Source organism: Silurus aristotelis (genome assembly GCF_946808225.1).
Source record: "Silurus aristotelis genome assembly, chromosome: 1".
NCBI classification, from domain to species: domain Eukaryota; kingdom Metazoa; phylum Chordata; class Actinopteri; order Siluriformes; family Siluridae; genus Silurus; species Silurus aristotelis.
Window position 1 is genome coordinate 1,025,202 of NC_139574.1, and position 18,882 is coordinate 1,044,083.

The 18,882-nt window shown below is 42.7% G+C and overlaps 1 protein-coding gene and 1 long non-coding RNA gene across 2 annotated transcripts in view; both read left to right on the forward strand.

The window, feature by feature from the left end:
* Nucleotides 1-14,245, forward strand: part of mfsd1l (major facilitator superfamily domain containing 1-like) — a 55,673-nt gene extending 41,428 nt beyond the window's left edge. Inside the window, exon 13 of the mRNA XM_083547255.1 lies at nucleotides 14,073-14,245. Coding sequence (XP_083403381.1) covers nucleotides 14,073-14,129 — 57 coding nt within the window. The 3' untranslated portion in view covers nucleotides 14,130-14,245. The remainder of the gene's footprint in view (nucleotides 1-14,072) is intronic.
* LOC310730823 lies at nucleotides 4,268-9,685 on the forward strand. Its single transcript, XR_014534973.1, has 3 exons — nucleotides 4,268-5,916; nucleotides 7,154-8,403; nucleotides 8,683-9,685. It is a non-coding gene; the product is annotated as an uncharacterized lncRNA (long non-coding RNA).
* Nucleotides 14,246-18,882: the final 4,637 nt, after the last annotated feature.

Consider the following 18,882-nt stretch of genomic DNA (forward strand, 5'->3'; position numbering starts at 1 on the left):
GATCTGGACTGCAGGCTGCCCACTTCAGTACCCGATCCTTCTTCTACGAAGCCATGATGTTGTAATTAATGCAGTATGTGGTCTGGCAAGTCAAGTCAAGAAGCTTTTATTGTCATTCAACCATGTATAGCTGATGCAGTACACAGTGAAAATGAGACAACGTTCCTCCTGAACCCAGGTGCTACATAAAACAACAGTAAACAACAGTCACAGAACAGAAGAACACAGGGCCAGGAACTAAGATCCTCGCCACATAAAGTGCACGTGTGCAGCTGGTGCAAACAGTGCAAAAGACATCACAAGACAGTGCGAGACAACACAGGACAGTGCAGGACAATACACAATACACAAAATATAAAAATAAAAACAGCAGTAGCTCCGCCAGTAAAACCTGTCGTAACAAAATAAGGTGCACAGTAGCAGAAAAATGTAAACAGAATTGTGCAATTCTACAATAAAGCAGCAATCAAAATAAACTGAACAGTGACCAAAGGATTTGGACAGAATATTGTGCAAAAGAGCAAGTCCCGGAAAATCAGCAACAAACGGCATGTAAACATTTTGCGATAATGAAAGGTGTGAATGCTGCTGAAACCTGGGTGTGCGAAGTGTATGATGTGTGTTGAGTCGGGTTGTACAGATCAGTCACACAGTTTTGTGTAAGTGTGTGTGAGTGTGTGTGTGTGTGTGAGAGAGAGTTCAGTTCAGATGTTTGTTGAGGAGCCTGATGGCTTGCGGGAAAAAACAGTTGCACAGTCTGGATGTGGCGGCCCGAATGCTTCGGTGTGTGTGGTCATCCACAATGCTGTGTTCTTTGCGGATGCAGCGTGTGGTGTAAATGTCCATGATAGAGGGGAGAAAGACTCTGATGATCTTCTCAGCTGTCCTCACTATCCTCTGTAGGGTCTTGCGATCTAAGATGGTGCAGTTCCCAAACCAGGCAGTGATGCAGCTGCTCAAGATGCTCTCAATGGTCCCTCTGTAGAACATGGTCAGGATGGGGGGAGGGAGATGAGCTTTCCTCAGCCTTCTCAGGAAGTAGAGACGCTGCTGGGCTTTCTTGGTGATGGAGCTGGTGTTAAGTGACCATGTGTCTGCCAGATGAACACCAAGTAATTTGGTGCTCTTTTTTCCTTTTAATATTTTTATTGAGGAAGGAACAGAGGAAAGCGCAATAACAAACAACAATAACATTAGGCGAAAGCTAATTGACAGTTTTTTCCACATTGCCTGTCCCCCCCTTTTCTTTTTTTCTCTCCCCCCCCCCCACAATAAAAAAAAAAAAAAACAACCCAAAAACACGCCCCAAAAAAACAAAAACACAGTTATGACATTGCAAACAATGAGGAAATACTGAACAACATTGTTAGCCCATTGCACCTGACGGCATTACCTGTTACAATGCGCACAAGCCTTCCAACTCAGTTTGGGGGAAGAGCTGCACCCTTTTCAAAATATGAGATTTTTTTCCAATTTCAAAAATAGCATCAAATCTTTAAGCCAGATTGAAACTAAAGGTGGTTTACTTGATTTCCAATCAAGCAATATTCTTCTCCGAGCCAGTGAGAGAAAATATGTTCCAAAGACAAATCTTTCCAGCACCGAGAATAAATACTTCCACTCAACCCTGTCAAATGCTTTTTCGGCATCTAGTGAAATAACAACCTGGGGTATAGGGCCCTGAGCAAGTTTCGATGAGTGGATTACCCCCAGCAATCTACGTATATTACTAAAAGAATGACGACCTCTGACAAAACCCGTTTGGTCGACAGAAATTAAATTCCCTATTACTGTATCTAAACGTAATGCAAGGATTTTTGACAAGATTTTAGTATCGGCGTTAAGGAGTGATATTGGCCTGTAAGAGTTTTACGGGATCTTTGCCAGGTTTTAACAATAGAATTATGTTTGCGTCATTCAAAGTTTTCGGCAAGCATCCCCTTACAAAAAAAACCCTCAAACATATCAAGAATAATAGGGGCTAATTTGGTTGCAAATTTTTTGTAAAAATCTATAGGGTAGCCATCTGGGCCAGGGGTTTTTTGTTCTGCATTAATGAAATAGCATTTAGAATTTCCTCTATTTGTATGTTTCCCTCCAAATATGTTTTCTGCGCTGAATCAAGAGTGGGTATATCTATACTGTCCAAAAATTCCAGCATTCCAGAGTTTAATGTAGGGCTTTCAGAAGCATATAAATCTAAAAAGTAGTTCCTAAAGATTGTATTAATTTCAATGGGATTAACGATTAAATCTTCATCATTGTTTTGAATTCGAGGTATAATTTGAAAGGCAGCTTTAGATTTTAATTGGTAGGCTAAAAGTCGACCTGCCTTTTCCCCATGTTCATATATATACCCTCTAGCACGTAACAAGCACTATTCAGTTTTATTTGTTGAGAGCAGCTTATAATGGACTTGAAGGCTCAACCGTTCCTTATAAAGTTCTGGTGAGGGAGACACAGAATAGAGGCGGTCCAGTCTCCTAATAGAGTCAATTAAATTGTCTATTTTTTGTTTACGCATTTTATTTAGAGTTGAAGTATATGAGATTATTTCCCCCCTTATGACTACTTTCAGTGTTTCCCACAATGTAGATGCCGATATAGATTCTGATCTGTTATGCAGTAAGAAGTTATCTATGGCCGTAGTTACGAATGTACAAAATTCAGGGTCTGATAACAAGGACGTATTCAGTCTCCACAGAGGCCGTTCGTTGTACCTCAGATTGCAAACGAGATCTAATTGCACAGGAGCATGATCTGATTCCACAATAGGTAAATAATCAATTTGTTCAACAGAAGGAAGGAGAGATTTATCTATAAAGAAGTAATCGATTCTTGAATAGGAGTGGTGTACTTGTGAGAAATAGGAGTATGCTTTGCTGCGTGGAAACAGAAATCGCCACGGATCAACGGCTCCCACTTGATCAAAGAATGTGGATAAGGCTTGGGCCATCTTAGAACGGGATAATGACCTGGGGTTGGAACGATCGAGGGGTGGATCCATAACAGTATTCAAGTCACCACCAAATATCATGCGATGGGAGTTAAGATCTGGCAGAATAGAAACAAGCTCATTAATAAAACTTACATCGTCCCAGTTGGGGGCATATACGTTAACTAATAAGACAGGAACATGATACAAACTCCCAGAGACTATAACATATCTACCCTGAGGATCCATAATAGAAGCAGAGACCGTAAATTGAATGTTTTTGTGTATCAAAATGGCAGTGCCCCGTGCCTTAGAGTCAAAATTAGAGTGAAAAACCTGTCCCACCCACGGTTTCCTGAGTCTAAACTGATCGCTAATACGTAGGTGTGTCTCCTGTAGGAATATTATTTCAGATTTGAATTTTCTTAAATATGCCAAAATCCTGCTCCTTTTGGTTGGGCCATTTAGGCCTTTTACATTCCAGCTAACAAATCTAACTTTCGACCCCCCAGGAGATTTAGCTAAATCGGGTTTATTAGCCATGTGCAAATATAAATTTAAACAGGCAAGAACAGCACACAGATGCAATCAGCAATACAAGTTTCCTCACTGTTAAGAACTTCTGAAGACATAACATAAAACAAAACTTCTTGTAATAAACAAAACACAAAACCAAACCTCCCATAATACTCCCTATGCTTGTTTCCCCAACTGAAACAAGCAGCAGCAACCCGTTTAACTCACACGGCTCACGGTTATTCGTACTCTACCATTTAAACTACTTGAGGAGCCCAAACCACCAATATATACATGAAGTACAGCATAGCGTCACTACAATGAATTGTGCAGCTTAAACTACAAGGCATTAAACAGAAACAAAAGCAAAAATTCTGTCTCTTCTTAGCGATTTAAATGACCACATCCCCGAGTGTTTTGCTGTTATTATTCACCGTCGCAGAAAGTGCAGCCTGTTAGCCAAAGAGTTTTTAATCTTGTGCATGAATGCGTTGCCTGTAAAAAGTCTCAGCAGCCGTAGGTGAATCAAAGGTGTTTGTTTCTTCCCCGAACTTTACTCGGAGATGGGCAGGATACAGAAGTTGAAACTTTATACCTTTCTCATAGAGGGACTGTTTAATATCCTTGAATCCGGCGCGTTTCTTTGCTAAGGCTGCGCTCAGATCCGGGTACAGCCTCAGTGACACTCCGTTGTATTTAATATCATGTTGCCTGGCCCAGTGCAGTGCCTCTCCTTTTCCTGAAATCTGTGGAAGCAGACAATGAATGGTCTTGGAGATTGTCCTGCACCCGGTCTGGGGCGAAGCGCGCGATGTGCACTGTAAGAATTACAGACTGCCTCAATCCAGATTCCACCCCACGCTATATCAAATTCAGCTCATCCTCAAAACGGCTTAAAATGGATAAAAAGTAGTTATGTAGTTTGATGTAGAATTTCAGTTGTATCAATCTTAATCATAGACTTAATTGAATCAGTCTGGGAGAGGCAGCAAGCCATCAAGAACTATCTCTAACCAAAAGGTATCTGAGACCATGCATCCTGACCTGCTGGGGGGCCGGTGCCAGTAAAGGTGTGAATACCGGTGATTACCACCTGCTGACCTCTGCCCTGAGAGTGGTATCCCCCAGCCTTTTGTCCCCACATGCATGTCCTACATCTAATTTACATTTAAAGGATAACTCCGGTCTATACTTCAAAGGGAAGAACAATATAAAATATCTTTTAGTTTTATATAGTTTTCTCTGGGTTCTTTCTGACTTCGATGAACCCAAAGTGCTTCATGTATTTTGTCACTGCTACGCTGTTATAAACTTCTTCATTACGATCTTCGTTGTCCTCATCATTTTTTCTTACATTGGCGAGCCACCCAGCGAGGGATTTCCGAGAAAAAAAAAAAAAAAAAAAAAAGGGGGAAAGGTAAGAAAACAGTTTCTTTCTTCTATGCTTTTATTTTATTTCAGGGAACCCCTCGTTTAAAAAACCTAGAAAAGAAAGATTTTAAAGGGCAAGAAAAATATTTAGTTTATTCAGTATAAGCAGGAGGAGTTCTTAAGCCTATTCTGTACATTTCTGTGTAAGATTCTAACAGAACTGAATCAGCCCGACGTAGTGTGGCGGCAGAGTTGTATTGGAATTGTATTGTTTCTAAAGTAACTGAAGCAAAGTGCTTAAGTTTCTAAGTTTCTAAAGTAATTAAAACTTTCTGTGAGAGTACTATTACAGTTTCTGACGTAAGTGAAACTGGTAGTAGTGTAAAGAGCGCGACGCACAGCGGCTCTGTAAAGTTTAAACAGTAACCCGAAGTACTGTGGTTGTCCGACGCACTGTGACACTGTTTTAAACTCATGTTTTAAGCACGAAGTACTGTGGCTAAGTACACTGGTTCAGGTTATAACGCGGTACTGTGACAGCGTAATATTTTGAACAGTTAGTTTGAATTATTTCAGAGGTTTAATCGGTAAATAGATTTACGGCTATTTTTAGGCAACTAGATTACGTGTAGTTGGGAAAAACGCGGTAATAACAGTTTTGTACGACGGACTGTGACACTGTTTTAAACACATAGTGTGGTTTTGTCTTGTATTGTGACAGTGTTGCATTTATAACTGTTTGTGTTATATTGCTGACGTTTAACAACTATTGTTACGGTGAATAAATAGACTAACATGTATCTTAAAGTATCTACATAACGGGTAGTTGTAACTTTGGAGTATTTTGGAAATGGAAGAGCTGATTATTAAGTACATCGCTAAACACGGCTCACAAGGGATGTTTGATGGAATAGAGAAGGTTGTTGATAAGCCTTATAAATGGGCTGTTTCTAAGTTTGAAACTTATCCTAAGATGCCCAGGAACAAACAAGGAAAAATTGCAAATGCCCTTCAGGGAGTTTTTGCCTCCTATAAGGTAACCAGGAGGAAGCTAGATGAGCTTGAGTCTGAAAATAAGCAGCTTCATTCAGTCAGTATCGGAGACGTTTATACAAAAAATTACCAAGTCAGTGAAACAATATGAAAAGAAGAAAAGGACAGAATGCAGAAAGAGATCGCATTTCTGAAAACTAACAACAGTTTGCTCAAATCATCTGTTGAATCCTTGTTTAATAATTTGGAGGAATCTAATGCTGCCTGTCAGTTTTTGATAAAGAATGGCAGAATTGAGGAAAATCCCAGTAAAAGGTTGGTAGATGTCAATAGTGAAAGCTCTGACTATACAGTTAGATTCCCAGTAGCACCAATTCACGTCACTACGACTCTGAGAGCTAATGATGGAGGGGAGGAGCCAATGGTCTCGACTCTGGTCAGAGGGTTTAGAAACTAGAAACTGTGTTTAAGAATATTTGGAAATTTGATCCTGTAAAACAGAATCCCTTAGATTTTCTGAAAAACCTGGAACGATATGCCGACATTTACAAATGTACGGATGGAGACACATGCATTTTGTTAACCCTTTGTTTGCCTGACACCTTGTCTGGAGCCTTAATTTAGAAAGTAAAGGACAGATCTGCAAATAATTTGGAAACAGGCACTGCTTGAAGTGTTGGGGCTGATGTCAGTGAACTGGGATAGAATAGCAGACATGCACATGCGAGAAGGGGAGCACTCAGTGGTGTTTTCTGAGCGATTATTTGATGCCTTTAAAACTTTCAGTGGCAATCCTGATATTACTCAGAATGATGTCAGTTTTAAATCTGCCTTGATTAAGAAGTGTGATCCCTTCACCCACTCTGCTATAGCAATGCATGTGACACATTTATCTGAATACAATGAGATTATTAGTAAGATGATACAGTTTTACAGTAGTAATTCTAGTTCAAAGACGTCTCATCCTGTATCAGCACTAGGTGTTGATGAGCCAGATTTTAAGGCCACGGAAGAATGTGAGCAATTGAAGTTGCTTTATAAGCAAAGTAAATTTTTTTCTTTTGCCACAAGATTGTCCACGTAGTCCACAAATGCTGGTCTTTAGGAAAGGGACGTCCACCACCCTATTTCCTCCAGCGCAGAAATATGCATTCTGATAACCCAGATCAGGTATCTCTGCATCTAAAAGAAACTTTATGTGAACTAACAGCAGTATTCAATAAGGCTATGGGGTCTGTAGTAAAATGGTTAGCTGTCCCCTAAGAGTAAAAACTCTGTTTGCTAATGTTGCCTTGGTTAACGACTTACTGCATTTTATGCCTTTCGGTCCCGACAAAGATTCCCGACAAAGATATTGAGTTTAAAGCAACTTTGAAATTAAGCTTATATTGTTAAAATCACAGTCCTTGCAGTTGTTCTTATGGAAACATATGCTATAAGTTACGCATGTAACAAACATAGATGTAGACTAATGTGAATTTAGCTGGTGTTGAACAGTTGTTAATGTGCTCAAGTGCATTTAGGCTAATGTAGCTAAAGTTTCTACTGTTGTGTATTCATTTAGATTAATTGTTATGCTGTAGTTATTAATGCACTGTAATACATTTACACCAAAGTAGTTAAAAATTGTTGCATAAGACTGGATTTGGGGTAGAATTGTAGCTTTAGGCCTTTCAGGGCTGTAAATGTTAACCATAATTAGTAATCTTATGTTGGAGATTTAAACTACAATTTGATAATGATCTAGCTAAGTTTTGTCCTATTAGCCAGGTTTTAAAGTGACTGCTGACAAGCTAAGATAAGAGGAAAGGTCTAAGTTTGTATGTCGATAGAAACCGCTGAGCTAATAGAACAATTGTTTAGTCATTAGATTATTCAATGTGTGTGTGTTAACTATGTTGAACCAATCTCTCAAGGTGGAATTGTATGGGTTATTTCTACCATAAGTAACACCAACAATACCACAGTAAAGAGTAGAGTTAACTGCTGAATTTTAACATGTAATGCTTCTCCCACAGCATTTAGAGGTGCTGCACCTTCAACTTAAGTGATGCTTTGGTAATGGGCTTTCATCCCATTCAATATTTATTTATTGTTAATGTGCCCAGTGTTTTCAGAGGAAACTCCAGATACACTGAGAACTTTTATGTGTGAAAAGGGGAGGCGGGCAATTCTTTCTGTTTCCCTGAGTTTTTCAGAATCACCAAACAAAAATGGCTGAACGGATGGTAGCATTGTCCTTTCCAGTGACGAGAATGATGCAAGAATACGCAGAGCTACAACCAGCACTTCCTGCTGGTTCGGTGAAGACGAGACCATATCAACAGACATCGTTCGAACCAGAAGAGCAATTAGTTTGATAAAAAAATATCCCAGAATTGTATTTTTCCTATTCCGGTTTAATTTGGGATGTAACTTTTAAGATCACTGTATGTATGTATGTATGTATGTATGTATGTATGTATGTATGTTATATTCCTTATTATTGGCCAAATATTATGTTGTATGTGTTCCATGTTAAGATGTCAGATTTCAGAAAATTCTAAGATCACTATAGGACATTCCCATTGTTTATGAAAGACTTTAATGTTTGTCTATGTTCATTCAGTCATTTTCTCCCGCTTATCCTTAATCCGGATCGCGGGCGCAGCAGTCTAAGCAGGTCCCCGCCTTCGACTGCTGCCCAATCCTCACAGCACCGTCCCTTACAGTCCCTCCTGCAGGTGGTGAGCCCACGGGAAGGCGGCCCCACGTCACTCCGACGTCACGGACCTTGATATTTCCCTCGTAAGGGACCCCCGGAGCATAGAGGGTTAAGGGCCTTGCTCAAGGGCCCAAGAGTGGCAGCCAGGGCCCAAGAGTGGCAGCCCATGTTTGTCTATGTAATTTTCCTATTTTTGACAGTGTATTATGTTCTATTGTATTTGTTTTATGTTAAGATGTCAGATTGCGTATGATTCAATATTCAATGTAGGATGCCTCTATTGGTTATGATGATTCCTGAAGGCCTCTATTCCAAACCCAGATTAAATTTTACATATAGCCAAATATTTTATAGAGATATGTCTAATACGTTTGATCAATTGGATGAAACAGGTGTGCCTAAGTTGATGACCCAATGATAGATAAGATTTTACATATAACAAAAATTTTAGTAGAAACCTGCATTGTAAGCATGCCGAATGAGATGAAGCGATAACCAGTGTGCATGAGGTGAATGTTCCAATGACGGGTAAGATTCTCTGAGGGCCGAAGGAGGACAACCTAAGGCAGGGCTTCACCGCCACTGGGCACCTGCCTAAGACAGGAGGTGTAATCTGTGTAAAGGGAGTGGATGTGATGCTTCAGGCCAAAAGCATCAAAGGGGGGACTGTAAGAATTACAGACTGCCTCAATCCAGATTCCACCCCACGCTATATCAAATTCAGCTCATCCTCAAAACGGCTTAAAATGGATAAAAAGTAGTTATGTAGTTTGATGTAGAATTTCAGTTGTATCAATCTTAATCATAGACTTAATTGAATCAGTCTGGGAGAGGCAGCAAGCCATCAAAAACTATCTCTAACCAAAAGGTATCTGAGACCATGCATCCTGACCTGCTGGGGGGCCGGTGCCAGTAAAGGTGTGAATACCGGTGATTACCACCTGCTGACCTCTGCCCTGAGAGTGGTATCCCCCAGCCTTTTGTCCCCACATGCATGTCCTACATCTAATTTACATTTAAAGGATAACTCCGGTCTATACTTCAAAGGGAAGAACAATATAAAATATCTGGGCAGAGTTTGCTCTGGGTTCTTTCTGACTTCGATGAACCCAAAGTGCTTCGTGTATTTTGTCACTGCTACACTGTTATAAACTTCTTCATTACGATCTTCGTTGTCCTCATCATTTTTTCTTACAGCACGCTCAAGTTCAGGAGGACTGTCATACATGCTCTCCATAGTTTCTTTAAGCAACGCAGATACAAATTTAACGGGGTCTTTTCCATCTTCACTGCCTTCCGGAATGTTAATAATATGCAGGTTAGCCCTTCTGGATCTGTTCTCAAGATGATCAATTTGGTCAAGAAGAGATGAATTTTGCGTTTTCAAGGCTGTAATCGTCGCTTCTGCTGCGACCAGCCTTTCAAAGTTTTCACCAGCTAATACTTCAGTAGACGTGAGCCGATGCTGAAACGAGCTTACTGTTTCCCTTAACGTGTCAAGTGAGGCTTGCAATGGCTGGATTAAATCTTGAATCAAGCTTGCCATGTCCTCTTTTAAACTGGCCCGTTGTTTTGCCAGTTCGAAGATTAGCTGACTCATTGACAAATTGTCTGTGTCGTCTTTAACAGGTGAACCCTTGCTGTTAGCGGTTTCGTTAGACGCCATGATTGCTAACTTGCCCGCCATAGTAGCACCTGAACGTGTTGCTGGTGCAGTACCTTGCTTCTGCTTCAAGTTGCTAATTTCTCTTCCCGAATTGAGTGTAGATCTTATATTTAACGTCGTTAAGCAATTATATAAAAAAAAGAAGACGCTTTAACAGGTTTGAAAGGAGTGTGGTTGGGAGGTCCTCGTCCCCGCTGCTCTCTCTCACTTTGACAAAACCGGAACCCGGAATTTGGTGCTCTTGACGATCTCCACTGAGGATCCATCGATGATCAGTGGAGAATGGTCACTCTGTGTTCTCTTGAAGTCAACAACCATCTCTTTAGTTTTGTCGACGTTCAGAGACAGGTTGTTGGCTCCACACCAGGCTGTTAACCGTTGCCCCTTCCTTTCTGTATGCTGACTCGTCGTTCTTGCTGATGATACCCACCACGGTCGTGTCATCGGCAAACTTGATGATATGATTCGAGCTGTGCGTTGGTGCACAGTCGTGAGTCAGCAGAGTGAACAGCAGTGGACTGAGCACACAGCCCTGAGGGACTTCAGTGGTGGGGACCAGTGTGGTGGTGCTGGAGATGCTGTTCCCGATCCGTACTGACTGAGGTCTCTCAGTCAGGAAGTCCAGGATCCAGTTGCAGAGGTAGGTGTTCAGGCCCAGTAGGCTCAGCTTCTCAATAAGGTGCTGATGAAAAATTCTGTTGAATGCTGACCTAAAGTCTATGAACAGCATCCTTACATAAGAGTCCTTGTTATCCAGATGGGTGAGGGCCAGATGGAGGGTTATGGAGATGGCATCATCCGTGGAGCGGTTTGGATGATACGTGAACTGCATGGGGTCCAGTGCGGGTGGGAGCTGGGTCTTTATGTGCCTCATGACAAGCCTCTCGGAGCACTTCATAATGATGGGTGTGAGTGCAATGGGATGATAGTCATTGAGGCAGGAGACAGAAGACTTCTTCGGCACAGAAATGATGGTCGTCGTCTTGAGGCACGTAGCGACAGTGGCGCTGCTCAGGGAGATGTTGAAGATGTCGGTAAAGACATCCACTAGCTGTTCTGCACATCCCCTCAGCACTCTGCCAGGAATGTTGTCTGGTCCAGCAGACTTCCGTGGGTTAACTCTGCATAGAGTTTTCCTCACTTCAGCTGTGGTTAGACAGAGCACCTGGTCACTGGGAGGAGGGATGGTCTTCCTCGCCACCATGTTGTTCTGCACCTCGAACCGGGCGTAGAAGTCATTCAGCGCATCTGGGAGGGAGGCGTCACGGTCACAAGCAGGTGGTGGTGTCTTGTAATTCGTGATCGCCTGGACGCCCTGCCACATGCGCCGTGTGCGCGCTTCGCCTCTCTGATGGCACGGGACAGTTTGGCCCTTGCTGTTTTCAAGGCCGCCCTGTCCCCTGCTCTGAAGGCAGAGTCTCTTGTTTTTAGCAGTGCACGCACCTTGGCGGTCATCCATGGCCTCTGGTTGGAGCGTGTAGTGATGGTCTTGGAGATGGTCACGTCATCAATGCACTTGCCGATGTAGCTGGTCACTGTTGACGTGTACTCCTCCAAGTTGATAAAATCGCCATTGGTTGCAGCTTCCCTGAACATGCCCCAGTCAGTGTTTTCAAAACAGTCCTGGAGAGCAGACATGGATCCTGCTGGCTAGGTTCTCACTTGTTTTCAAGCTGGTCTTGAACGCCTGCTGAGTGGTCTGTATGCTGGGATCAACATAACAGAGATGTGGTCTGAGTACCCGAGGTGGGGGCGGAGCTTCGCCTGGTATGCGCCCCGGATGTTTGTGTAAACAACATCCAGTGTGTTTTCTCCTCTGGTTGCAAAGTCCACATTCTAATAGAATTTGGGAAGCACAGTCCTGAGATTTGCGTGATTAAAATCCCTGGCGCCTTTAAACAATCCGTCAGGGTGTGTGTTTTGAAGTTCGCTAATGGTCCCTTAGAGCACACTGAGCGCTTCCTTAGCATTAGCGCTAGGTGGTATGTACACTCCGAGCACAATAGCGGTGGTGAATTCCCGTGGTAAATAAAAAGGTCTACATCTCACAACAATAAACTCCAGCAGCGATGAGCAGTAGGTGGAAACAAGCACAGAGTTCTTACACCATTCCGTGATGATGTAAACACACAGACCACCGCCGTGAGTCTTACCGCACAAAGCTGCATTTCTGTCGGCACGAAACGCGGCTAGCCCGTCCAGCTGGGTGGTGGCGTCTGGAACTCTGTTGCTCAGCCAAGTCTCAGTAAACACAAAAACGCAGCAGTGTCTGTACTCACGCTGAGTAGCTTGTTGGAGTCTGATGTAGTCTAATTTATTGTCCAGGGAGCAGACATTTGCCAGCAGTAGTGATGGTAGAGCGGGCCGGCTAGGGTTAGCTTTTAGCCTAGCATTAGCACCCGCTCGCTTTCCGCGTTTCTGCTTCTTTGAGCAGCGCTTCCGATTCCCCCTCCTCCGTCCGTCCGCCGCAGGCGATGCCGAGGTCTGGAGGCCTGGTTTTCGGAGCACGCAGAGGTTTCAGAGGTTGCGTAGCTTCTTCCGCAGGTCATCATTAATGGTGTTGTTTGGGTTGTTTCTGAGTTCTTTTAGTGTTTTGCGGTTGTACACAGGGACACCGGTTGCTCCGATGTCCATGTGTTGTGTAGGGTGGGCTACAAAATGAAGTTAGCACCATTTTGGGTTCGGAGCGGCCGCTGCGAGCTACTGCCGTGCCGCCATCTTGGACTACCTGTCCATTGTCATGTTGGAAAATGCAAGGTCTTCCCTGAAAGAGACGACGTCTGGATGGAACATATGTTGTTCTAGAACTTGGATATACCGTTCAGCATTGATGGTGTCTTTCCAGATGTGTAAGCTGCCCATGTCACACACACTCATGCAACCCCAAACCATCAGAGATGCAGGCTTCTTAACTGAGCGCTGAGAACAACTTGGGTTGTCCTTATCCTCTTTAGTCCGGATGACATGGCATCCCAGTTTTCCAAAAAGAACTTCAAATTTTGATTTGTCTGACCACAGAACAGTTTTCCACTTTGCCACAGTCCATTTTAAATGAGCCTTGGCCCTGAGAAAACGCCTGCACTTCTGGATCATGTTTTAATATGGCTTTTTTTTTTTTTACCTATAGCGTTTTAGCCGGTGACAGCGAATGGCACGGTGGATTGGGTTCTGGAGGTATTCCTGAGCCCATGTTGTGATTTCCATTACAGTAGCATTCCTGTATGTGATGCAGTGGCATCTTAGAGTCTGAAGATCACGGGCATCCAGTATGGTTTTCCAGCCTTACACACAGAGATTTTTCCAGATTCTCTGAATCTTTGGATGATATTATGCACTGTAGATGGTAAAAACTTCAAACTCTTTGCATTTTTTCTCTGAGAAACTCCTTTCTGATATTGCTCCACTATTTTTTGCCACAGCATTGGGGGAATTGATGATCCTCTGCCCATCTTGACTTCTGAGAGACACTGCCACTCTGAGAGGCTCTTTTTATACCCAATCATGTTGCCAATTGACCTAATAAGTTACAAATTGTCCTCGAGCTGTTGCTTATATGTACATTTAACTTTTCCAGCCTCTTATTGCTCCCTGTCCCAAATTGTTTGGAATGTGTAGCTCCCATGAAATCCATGAAATCCAATATTTGGCATGACATTTCAAAATGTCTCACTTTTAATATTTGATATTTTATCTATATTCTATTGTGAATTAAATATAAGTTTATAAGATTTGTAAATTATCACATTATTTTTTTATTCACAATTTGTACAGTGTCCCAACTTTTTTGGAATCGGGTTTGTATAAACCAGCATGAGTTTGTCTATAGTTGACTATGAAGTGTGTGTGTGTGTGTGTGTGTGTGTGTGTGTGTGTGTGTGTGTGTGCAGGGAGGAACATTGAATAAGATGACGAAGAGGTCGGCGTTGCAGGAGCCTGAGGTTTAGACAGACAGAGAGAGACTCATCACTGATGCAGAGTAGACAGGAGAGAGAGACAACACCAACACCTAAGCCTGTGTGTCTCTCTCCACCACCACCACCACATGTCTCTCTCCACCACCTGTCTCTCTCCACCACCACCACCTGTCTCCCTCCACCACCTGTCTCTCTCCACCACCTGTCTCTCTCCACCACCACCACCTGTCTCTCTCCACCACCACCACCACCTGTCTCTCACCACCACCTGTCTCTCTCCACCACCACCACCTGTCTCTCTCCACCACCTGTCTCTCTCCACCACCACCACCTGTCTCTCTCTCCACCACCTGTCTCTCTCCACCACTACCTCCTGTCTCTCTTTCTCTCTACCTGTCTGTCTCTCAGTTTATTTGTGGTGCTGTATAAAAGAACTGACAAAAGATGGACATTAAAGAGAAGTGTATGTGTGTATGTGTGTGTGTGTGTGTGTGTGTGTGTGTGTGTGTGTGTGTGTGTGTGTGTGTGTATGAGATAAAACTCTCAGATTGATTATTTGTTTATAAAATATAAAGTTTGCTTGAACACTAATGACAGGTTAAATTCAAGGGTAATTTTGTATATCGTATATTGGTTAGTAGTAAGGTGTAGTGTGTGGAGAGTAGCGAGTAAGGTGTAGCAAGTATGGTTTAGTTAGTAGTAAGGTGTAGTAAGAAGTGTGTAGTGAATAATGTGTAGTGAATATAAAGTATCGATGAAGATGTAGTGAGTAGAAAGGTGTAGTGAGTAAGATGTGGTGTGTAATGAGTAAGGTGTAGTGAGTAGTAGGTGTAGTATGTAGTAAGTAAGGTGTAGTGAGTAAGATGGAGTGAGTAAGGTGTACTGAGTAGTAAGGTGTAGTGAGGAGTAGGTGTAGTGTGTAGTAAGTAAGGTGTAGTGAGGAGTAGGTGTAGTGTGTAGTAAGTAAGGTGTAGTGAGGAGTAGGTGTAGTGTGTAGTAAGTAAGGTGTAGTGAGGAGTAGGTGTAGTGAGTAGTGAGTAAGGTATAGTGAGTAAAATGGAGTAAGGTGTAGTGAATAGTAAGGTGTAGTGAGTAAGGTGTGGTGTGTAGTGAGTAACGTGTAGTGTGTAGTAAGGGTAGTGTGTAGTGTGTAGTGAGTAAGATGTAGTGAGGAGTAGGTGTAGTGAGTAAGGTGTAGTGAGTAAGGTGTGAGCAGTAAGTGTAGTGTGTAGTGAGTAATGTGTAGTGTGTAGTGAGTAAGGTGTGGTGTGTAATGAGTAAGGTGTAGTGTGTAGTGAGTAAGGTGTAGTGAGTAGTAAGTGTAGTGAGTAAGGTGTAGTGTGTAGTGAGTAAGGTGTAGTGAGTAGTAGGTGTAGGGTGTATTAAGAAAGGTGTAGTAAGTAGTAGGTGTAGTGTGTAGTGAGTAGTAGGTGTAGTGTTTAGTGAGTAAGGTGTAGTGAGTAAGATGGAGTGAGTAAGGTGTAGTGAGTAAAATAGAGTGAGTAGGGTGTAGTGAGTAGTGAGTAAAATGGAGTGAGTAAGGTGTAGTGAGTAAGGTGTAGTGAGTAAGATGTAGTGATTAATTAGTAGTGTGTAATGAGTAAGGTGTATTGAGTAAGATGTGTGAAGTGAGTATGGTAGTGAGTAAGGTGTAGAGAGTAAGATGGAGTGAGTAAGGTGTAGTGAGTAAGATGGAGTGAGTAAGGTGTAGTGAGTAAGATGGAGTGAGTAAGGTGTAGTGAGTAGTAGGTGTATAGAGTAAGAGAGATTGCGAGTATGGTATAGTGAGTAGGGAGTAAAGTGTGAGCAAGGTGTAGTGAGTAGTAAGTAAGATTTAGTGAGTAAACCATAGTGATTAGTGTGTTGTGAGTATGGTGTAGTGAGTAGAAAGGTGCAGTGAGTAAGGTGTAATGACTAAGGAATACGTTGTAGTGGATAGTAAAGTAAGGTGTAGTGAGTAGTAGTGTGTAAAGTGTAAGATGTAGTGAGTAGTCAGGTGTAGTGAGTAAATTGTAATGACTAAGGAATAAGGTGTAGTGAGTAGAAAGTAGGATGTAGTGGATGGTAAAGTAAGGTGTAGTGAGTAGTAAGGTGTAGTTAGTGAGGTGTAGAGAGTAAGGTGTGAGTATGTTGTAGGGAGTAGTGAGAAGTGAGTAAGCTGTATTGAGTATGGTGTAGTCTTGAGAGTAAGGTGAAGTTAGTAAGGTGTAGTGAGTAAGGTGTAGTGAGTAGTATATAGTGAGTAAGGTGTTGTTAGTAAGGTGTAGTGAGTAGTGAGTAAGCTGTAGTGAGTATGGTGTAGTTTAGAGAGTAAGGTGAAGTTAGTAAGGTGTAGTGAGTAGTGTATAGTGAGTAAGGGGTTGTTAGTAAGGTGTAGTGAGTAGTGAGTAAAACCCAGCTATTATGGATGCACAAGCCAGTGCACTCTTAGTGCCGGTCCCAAGCCTGGGTAAATGGGGAGGGTTGCGTTAGGAAGGGCATCCAGCGTAAAACATGTGCCCAATCAAATATGCGGATCACAAATGAGAATTTCATACCGGATCGGTCGAGGCCCGGGTTAACAACGACCGACACAGGTATCGTTAGCCGACAGGGTACCAGTGGAAATTGGGCTACTGTTGGCTGAAGGAGGAGAAGGAGAGGAGGAAGGCGTCTACAGAGACGGCAGGAAAAGGAGCAGTGTAGGAGAGTAGAGGTTCGGGTTGGTACTTTAAATGTTGGTACTATGACGGGTAAAGGGAGAGAGATAGCTGATATGATGGAGAGGAGAAAGGTAGATGTGTTGTGTGTTCAGGAGACTAAGTGGAAAGGGAGTAAGGCCAGGAACATTGGAGGTGGATTTAAACTGTTCTATCATGGTGTGGATGGAAAGAGAAATGGTGTAGGGGGGATTCTGAAGGAAGAGTACAGTAAGAGTGTAGTGGAGGTGAAGAGAGTTTCTGATAGGGTGATGATCGTGAAGGTGGAAGTTGAAGGGATGATGATAAATGTCATCAGTGCCTACAGTGCCTTGCGAAAGTATTCGGCCCCCTTGAACTTTGCGACCTTTTGCCACATTTCAGGCTTCAAACATAAAGATATAAAACTGTAATTTTTGCGAAGAATCAACAACAAGTGGGACACAATCATGAAGTGGAACGAAATTTATTGGATTTTTCAAACTTTTAAAAAAAATAAAAAACTGAAAAATTGGGCGTCAAAGCAAAGTCAAAGTCGAGACCTGAATCCAATCGAGAATCTGTGGAAAGAACTGAAAACTGCTGTTCACAAATGCTCTCCATCCAACCTCACTGAGTTTGAGCTGTTTTGCAAGGAGGAATGGGCAAAAATTTCAGTCTCTCGATGTGCAAAACTGATCGAGACATACCCCAAGCGACTTACAGCTGTAATCGCAGCAAAAGGTGGCGCTACAAAGTATTAACTTAAGGGGGCTGAATAATTTTGCACGCCCAATTTTTCAGTTTTTTATTTGTTAAAAAAGTTTAAAATATCCAATAAATTTTGTTCCACTTCATGATTGTTTCCCACTTGTTGTTGATTCTTCACAAAAAATCACAGTTTTATATCTTTATGTTTGAAGCCTGAAATGTGGCAAAAGGTCGCAAAGTTCAAGGGGGCCGAATACTTTCGCAAAGCACTGTATGTTTCACAAGTTGGCTGTGAGAAGGAGGAGAAGGAAAGATTCTGGAGTGAATTAGATGAAGTGGTAGATGGTGTACCTAGGAAAGAACGATTGGTGATTGGGGCAGACTTTAATGGGCATGTAGGTGAAGGGAACAGAGGTGATGAGGAGGTGATGGGTAGGTATGCTTTTAAGGAGAGCAATGTGGAAGGGCAGATGGTGGTAGATTTTGCTAAAAGGATGGAAATGGCAGTGGTGAACACGTATTTTAAAAAGAAGGAGGATCATAGGGTGACGTATAAGAGTGGAGGAAGGTGCACACAGGTGGATTATCTTCTGTGTAGGAGATGCAACCTGAAGGAGATTGGAGACTGTAAGGTGTTGGCGGGGGACAGTGTAGCTAGACAGCATCGGATGGTGGTCTGTAGGATGGTTTTGGAGGCGAAGAAGAAGAGGAGGAGAGTGAGGACTGAAAGAAGAATAAGATGGTGGAAACGGAAGGAGGAAGAGTGTAGTGTGGGGTTCAGGGAAGAGGTCAGACAGGAGCTCGGTGGTGTTAAGGAGGTGTTGGATGATTGGGCAACTACTGCAGGAGTGATGAGGGAGGCAGCTAGAAAAGTACTTGGTGTGACATCTGGAAATAGAAAGCAAGACAAGGAGACGTGGTGGTGGAATGAGGAAGTGCAGGAGAGCATTAGGGGAAAGAGGTTGGCAAAACAGAAGTGGGACAGACAGAGTGATGAGAAAAGTAGGCAGGAGTACAAGGAGATGCAGCAGCAGGTGAAGAGGGATGTGGTGAAAGCAGAGGAAAAGGCATATAAGGAGCTGTAGGAGAAGTTGAACACTAAGGAAGGAGAAAAGGATTTATACCGATTGGCCAGGCAGAGGGACCGAGCTGGGAAGGATGTACTGCAAGTTAGAGCAGTAAAGGATGGAGAGGGAAATGTGTTGACTAGTGAGGAGAGTGTGTTGAGAAGATGGAGGGAGTATTTTGAGCAGCTGATGAATGAGGAAAATCAGAGAGAGAGAAGGTTGGAGGATGTGGAGTTGGTGAAGCAGGAAGTGGATAGGATTAGTAAGTGAGAGCAGTGATTAAGAGGATAAAGAGTGGAAAGTCGGTTGGACCAGATGACATACCGGTAAAAGCGTGGAGATGTTTAG